The 7,500-nt window shown below is 47.0% G+C and overlaps 1 protein-coding gene across 1 annotated transcript; it reads left to right on the top strand.

Annotated features, from left to right (window-relative positions):
• Window positions 1-4,432: 4,432 nt before the first annotated feature.
• On the top strand, window positions 4,433-5,277 carry LOC142852165 (small ribosomal subunit protein eS4, X isoform-like). The gene has a single exon (XM_075976672.1). The coding sequence runs from the start codon at window positions 4,448-4,450 to the stop codon at window positions 5,249-5,251; it is 804 nt and encodes a 267-aa protein (XP_075832787.1). The 5' UTR covers window positions 4,433-4,447; the 3' UTR covers window positions 5,252-5,277.
• Window positions 5,278-7,500: the final 2,223 nt, after the last annotated feature.

The raw sequence follows: 7,500 nt of genomic DNA, 5'->3' as shown, positions 1-7,500 counted from the left end.
AGGGACAGGGAGAGGTGGGAAATGGAGTCCCAGTGAGACCAGGTAGACAAGCCCAGTGACTTTTTATGTATTTCATATTTGATTTTGCCATGGATACGCGGCACCATTTAGAGGACACGAACCCTAATGTCTGTAACCCTAGAAGGGGCTTTCCCATTCTGCCCGTTTATATGGATTCTGGGAAAGTTGAGCCTGAAGCAGACAAGCAGAGGATGCAACCAGGGGCATTGGAGGAAAGGAGAGGGGTTTGGGCTTGGGGAAGGGAGATCAGGTTAGGCAAGAGGAATCACGTAGAGCGCTGTGGGACAACAGGCTAGCCCAGTGGTGAGTCCTGCCCATGTCAGAGTCACTAACAGAGTCCTTTGCTTGTGTCTCCTTTCAAGGTCTGAAGAACAGGCCTGGGGCCATGGTTATTAAACCATGGGTCTCGTTCGGCCTGGTGTGGCCTACCAGCCACAAGAGGGGGCCAGGCCAGAACATTTTAGAGCTATGTACCTGAAGTCATCACGCCCTGTGACACGCTGTGACACATGAGGACAAGCTCTGTACCCCTCCTCTCCCTGCAGTGGGAGCTATTAGCTCCCGCAAGGTAAGCTGATACTTGTCCCAGCACTATGGCTGGACAGAAAAGTCGGACACACGGCCACCCCATTTTAAAGAAGCCTTCCGACTTCTGCAATCCACGTTATGCAACTTCATGTTCCACACAACATGGGGTCTTCACCAAGTCGTCCCCTAATTTTTGAAGATCCTTATCGATGACCAGCTGTAAAGAAGTCCACGTACAGGGCAGAGGGGAGGAGAGGGGTGTGTGGAACAAGGCAAGAGAGAAGAAAATCAGTAAGACACTAGGGAAGGAGAGGAGTCTGCCCATAGGAAATTCCAGTTCCAGCCAGGCAGCTGAGAAGAAAGAGATGAGCATGTAGGGCAGGGACAGGGGCCTTGGGCGGGCTGATCGGGAGAAACTCCCTGGAGAAGAGATATATAGGGTTCAGGGCATGGGTTCCTGGGAACAGAAGACCATGCCTCCCTAGGGGGTTCAAACCAACCCCTCCCCAGGATCCTCCTCCTCTTTCTGCTCTAACCAACCTCAGGCTGATCTGGAAGAATCTGCGTCCTTTTCTTCACAGCCTCCTGCCACCAGGGTCCACGCTGCCCTTCCCATGTTCCAGCAGTTCAGAAACTGTGGTAGTATTTTTATCCCAGTGAATGATTCTTTCACTTTGACTAAAATTACAGGACTTTTCTGGCTACTGTGAAAAGGTAACTAGGACTTGAGGGGGCTGTGGAACATCACCGCTGGACAAGGTGCTGGCATCCTTGGACGGCTTTGTGTCCAGTGGTGACATCCGGGGTCTAGATTGGGGGAACAGTCACTGTCATGGAGCTACAAGGTGTCAGCCAGTGTTATTGTGTACATTCTTGCTGAGTGAGGTGTCTGCAGAATCCTCATGGTCACCATGCAGGTTGTGAACAGCTCTCTGTGTCAGCGAGAGCTTCCCAGCTGTCAGGGAATCCAGGGTTCTTGTCTGAGGGGATTATTTGGATCAGTGGTTCTCAATATTCCTAATGCTGCAACCTTTTAATATGGTTCCTCATGTTGTGGAACCCCCCCAAAAAAAGAAACAGTTACCTTTGCTCCTGTTTCTGATCTTAGGTGAGCCTGTGAAAGGCTCATTCGATCCCCAAAGAGGTTGAGACCCACAGGTTGAGAAGCACTGAAGTGATGAATTAGTTTGAGTCCTCTGAGTGTCTCTGTATGAAAGATGAGTTTCTGAAGCCTGGTCTTGATGGAATCCACCAATGAATTGGGCTTTCTTATGACTGCTGAGAATGCTGGCATTGGTCTTTCTGAATATGGGTGTTGTGTCAGCTTAGCAAATAGCAGTCTACTCCCTCGGCCACCGCTGAGCACAGCTTGCACACACAAGTCTCTGTGGCAGCCTACAGTGCCGAACTCTACTGGTATTGATGGCGCAATGGGTCAGCAGGTCATCCTGAGGAGGGCTTGACACGTGTCTCCCTGTGTCATGAATCTTTTGCCAGATACCCTAGGGCCTTTGAGATAGGAACTTGGTGCAGACAGATACCTATTCTAGCATTCACTTACTGAATTTGCCCATTCTGCTGACAAAACACTGTGGCCAAGGCCACTTAAGTGAGAAAGCGTGTTACTTAGGGGTCCACAGTTGCAGAGGGGGACAGCACATAAACATCCTGATGGGAATCTAGCAATAGGTAGACAGTCATGGCATTGGAGCTGGCGGTGATAGCTGACACTGATTCTCAAGCAACAGGGAGAGAGAGAGAGAGAGAGAGAGAGAGAGAGATTAGAGATAATATATATGGAGTAGAGGGAGAGAGAGATTAGAGAGAGGGATATGTATATGTATATACACATAAACAGACATATATATATATACATATATATGTATATATATATATATATAGAAAGAAAGGGAGGGAGAAAGAGAGTTATTTGGAATGGGATTGGCTCTAGAATCCTTAAAGCTCTGTGACCCCCTACTGACACTTCCTCCTTCCAGGCCACACCTCCTGTTTCATATCCAAACATGTTCATCCATGGGGGCCATTCTCATTCATACTAAGCCACATACTAACTAGGATGGGGAGAGGAAACTCTTGAGTAACATCGCCCTGAGCTCTGACTGCAGCTGTCCCCACCCTTCCGTTCTCCTTGCACTCTCAGAGAGCAGATGACACCACTGTCTCTCTTGAAACTTGCAAACCTGCACTTCCATTAAGATGTCTGGAAGACAGAAGAGACCCTTACACTCAGTTGTATCCACAACAAAGTTTCTTTTGTGGAACTCCTCACCTAGAGGAGCCCTTTTTGCCTCTCTGCACCCAATTGGATGTTTGTGACCACCTCACACGGTCAGAATGGGCTAGATAGCCTCAGAAAAAGAACAAATAACAGGCACACCCCTCAATCCTCATTGGAAGACACAACATACAAAACCATCAGTGGTCTGCCTTATGTGACAATGGAAGCCTGACCACAGTGGCAGCCCGTCAACTAACCCATGCCACAGCCTCTCTGCCAACTTGCTGAAAGAGGTGGGGCATTCTGTGTTACTGTCTTCCTGCCCCTGACTATCAGACACAGTAGTCAACGTGAACATAAGTCCTGGACCAGCGCAGGGCACCATGGAGTTTAGGGAGTGCCCTGCCAATCAGCTCCTTGTGTTGGGAAAGCCATCTAAGCAAGCAAAGGGCGATTTTCTCGGTTTTCTCATGAGACTTTGGAAAGCAGGGGGATTAGTAAACTCTGTGTGACTCTGACATCATGATCTGTCTCCTGTCATGGAGAAGCTGAATGGGAGGCAGGTGGGCAGGTGGCCAGAGAATTCAGGCTGAGCACCATGGACGGTTAGAATGAGATACACATGTCTGGTCAGCTCTCCCCAAGCAAAGGCTGTCTAGCCAGGGCCAAGGTGAAAGAAATCTGTCCCTGACAGACAAGGTTACAGAATCCATTAGGGACACTATCCAGTAAAGCCAGGCCACTTCCTTTCAAAGACTTGAAGGCACCAGCCTCATGTGCCCTTCGGTCTTACCTCAGGAAAGCGTGTGGTCGCCTCTCTGCCCCTTTCAGACAGCAAATCCACACTGCTCATCTTCACACAAGTCAAGAAACCATGTGATCTGTTTTGTTTGTTTTTTTTGGCCAAACTTCCTGATCCCCAGGCTGCTCACCATGGCAGGAAATGGACAACTTTTGTTGTCCTTAGCTTGCAGGTACTCATGAACACATTCAGCCACAAGCTTTTCTTGCTTCCCATCCAGAGCTCCAACAGGGGATTGACCACCACACAGGGTCAATTATTCATTTGTTCTGTTGACAACACTTGGCTTCTGAGAGATATCATAAGATGAGAATGTAGCCATGAAATTGCTCTCCTAGTGACAGGAGTAACTCACTCCAAGTGCTCGGTCTTCAAACGTGAGGGCGTGAGCTCAGAACCAGCTGCCACATAAAAGCCTTGAAGGCCAGTGTGAGCATATCATCCTACCTCTATGGAGGTGGAAGAGAGAAGTCCCCTTTTCATCCTTGTACAGGTGGTCTAGAGTTACTGACAAGTCACAGGTTTAAGGAGAGTGTCTCAGGAAGCAAGGTAAGTGCTCCAGAAGACACATATGAACCCAGACACACACACACAAGTTGGGAGACATGAAGAAAAGGGAATAGAAAGAAACATGGGTGAAGGCTTCATCTTTCATAAATGATTGTTCTTATGTGCGGGATCTATTTCTCAACCTGCGTTAACTGTGATTTTGTCCACAGCATTCTAGTGAAAAGCCTTTTCCACGATGTCATGGTCATATGGAACCCACTGCTGTTTTTCATTTGATTTTGGCACATCAGGACTATGTTCTACTCTTAAAGAACATATGCCAGGCTCTTTCCATTCCCAGCGCAGCCATGGCTCCTGGTCCCAAGAAACATCTGAAGCGTGTAGCAGCTCCAAAGCATTGGATGCTGGATAAACTAACCGGCGTGTTTGCGCCTCGTCCACCCACTGGCCCTCACAAGCTGAGGGAATGTCTGCCTCTGATCATTTTCCTGAGGAACAGGCTTAAGTATGCCCTGACTGGCGATGAAGTGAAGAAGATCTGCATGCAGCGCTTCATTAAGATTGACGGCAAAGTCAGGACCGATATAACCTACCCTGATAGGTTTATAGATGTCATCAACATTGACAAGACTGGAGAGAACTTCCGTCTGATCTATGACACCAAGGGTCGCTTTGCCCTTCATCATATTACACCTGAGGAGGCCAAGTACAAGTTGTGCAAAGTGAGAAAGATCTTTGTGGGCACAAAAGGAATCCCACATCTGGTGACCCATGATGCTCGCACTATTCGCTACCCTGATCCCCTCATCAAGGTGAATGACACCATTCAGATTGATTTGGATACGGGTAAAATAACCGACTTCATCAAGTTTGACACTGGTAACCTGTGTATGGTGACTGGGGGTGCTAACTTGGGAAGAATTGGTGTGATCACCAACAGAGAGAGACATCCCGGCTCTTTTGATGTGGTCCATGTGAAAGATGCCAATGGCAACAGCTTTGCCACCCGGCTTTCCAACATTTTTGTTATTGGCAAGGGCAACAAACCATGGATTTCTCTTCCCCGAGGAAAAGGAATCCGCCTCACAGTTGCTGAAGAGAGAGACAAGAGGCTAGCGGCCACACAGAGCAGTGGGTGGACGGGTCTCTAAGAGACATGCTGGAGACGTATTTGTACTCTTGAGAGACACGCTGGAGACGTATTTGTACTCTTGTTAACAAGCCTTTCTAGGCAACGTGCTAGATTAAACAGCATGTATTTGTACTCTTGAGAGACATGCTGGAGACGTATTTGTACTCTTGCGAGACACGCTGGAGACGTATTTGTACTCTTGAGAGACACGCTGGAGACGTATTTGTACTCTTGAGAGACAGGCTGGAGACGTATTTGTACTCTTGAGAGACACGCTGGAGACGTATTTGTACTCTTGAGAGACACGCTGGAGACGTATTTGTACTCTTGAGAGACACGCTGGAGACGTATTTGTACTCTTGAGAGACACGCTGGAGACGTATTTGTACTCTTGAGAGACATGCTGGAGACGTATTTGTACTCTTGAGAGACATGCTGGAGACGTATTTGTACTCTTGAGAGACATGCTGGAGACGTATTTGTACTCTTGTTAACAAGCCTTTCTAGGCAACGTGCTAGATTAAACAGCATGTATTTGTACTCTTGAGAGACACGCTGGAGACGTATTTGTACTCTTGAGAGACATGCTGGAGACGTATTTGTACTCTTGAGAGACATGCTGGAGACGTATTTGTACTCTTGAGAGACACGCTGGAGACGTATTTGTACTCTTGAGAGACATGCTGGAGACGTATTTGTACTCTAGAGAGACACGCTGGAGACGTATTTGTACTCTTGTTAACAAGCCTTTCTAGGCAATGTGCTAGATTAAACAGCATGTATTTGTACTCTTGAGAGACACGCTGGAGACGTATTTGTACTCTTGAGAGACATGCTGGAGACGTATTTGTACTCTTGAGAGACATGCTGGAGACGTATTTGTACTCTTGAGAGACATGCTGGAGACGTATTTGTACTCTTGAGAGACACGCTGGAGACGTATTTGTACTCTTGAGAGACACGCTGGAGACGTATTTGTACTCTAGAGAGACACGCTGGAGACGTATTTGTACTCTTGTTAACAAGCCTTTCTAGGCAACGTGCTAGATTAAACAGCATGTATTTGTACTCTTGAGAGACACGCTGGAGACGTATTTGTACTCTTGAGAGACATGCTGGAGACGTATTTGTACTCTTGAGAGACATGCTGGAGACGTATTTGTACTCTTGAGAGACACGCTGGAGACGTATTTGTACTCTTGAGAGACACGCTGGAGACGTATTTGTATTCTTGAGAGACATGCTGGAGACGTATTTGTACTCTTGAGAGACATGCTGGAGACGTATTTGTACTCTTGAGAGACATGCTGGAGACGTATTTGTACTCTTGAGAGACATGCTGGAGACGTATTTGTACTCTTGAGAGACATGCTGGAGACGTATTTGTACTCTTGAGAGACATGCTGGAGACGTATTTGTACTCTTGTTAACAAGCCTTTCTAGGCAACGTGCTAGATTAAACAGCATGATGAAAACTAAAAAAAAAAAAAAAAAAAGATATGCCAGGCCTGAAAGAGAAATTTCTGTTTATTATTTCATTATTCAATAAAGAAATTCCTGTTTTTTACCTTATTAAATGTTGACTTGATTTTTATCCTGACCCGTGGGGCAATATTATACAAGCCCTACATTGTATGGCAGCCAAACTTACAGGCCAGCTCATACCTGGCCACACGGAAGGTGGTCACATGACTTCCAGACAGGATGTCGCCATCCTAAAAAGATTAGGATATGCTAATATTGTTCTGATTCTTTCTTTGCCATTATGGAGATCTCCTGGAAAGTGTTAATCCAGGCTACCTGACAGAGCAACCATACTTGTAGCAACTCGTGTGTCAAGATACCTATGTCTTATTGGTGGCTGTTTCTGACACCCACAGACATGTCAAGTCTACAGCATGGCCACAGGGACACCCGATGCCGGTTTTTTTGTTTTGTTTTTATTGTGGTTGTTGTAGTGGTGGTGGTTGTTGTTGTTTTGGGAGAGACAATATTTCTCTGTGCCTTTAGAAACTTGCTCTGTAGAGCAGGCTGGCCTGCCTCTGCCTCACGAGTACTGCATTAAAGGCATGTGGCGCCACCACCACTCAGCAAACTGATGTTCTGATTGCATTGACATGAGCAGTCCAGGAAAAAGCTAGGAAGGCCTTCCGGGCTCAGGGTCACATGGTCACAGGGCTCTCATTTGTGGGAACAAAACAAACACTTTCTGTGATGGGCAAACAAAAAGAAGACATCAAGGGATGTAGAGCTGCCAACTACAGAGGA

The sequence above is a fragment of the Microtus pennsylvanicus genome, chromosome 6 (genome assembly GCF_037038515.1).
Source record: "Microtus pennsylvanicus isolate mMicPen1 chromosome 6, mMicPen1.hap1, whole genome shotgun sequence".
In the NCBI taxonomy this organism is placed as follows: Eukaryota; Metazoa; Chordata; class Mammalia; order Rodentia; family Cricetidae; genus Microtus; species Microtus pennsylvanicus.
The sequence above is the reverse complement of the archived record's forward strand: the minus strand, read 5'-3'. Positions and strand labels throughout refer to the sequence as shown.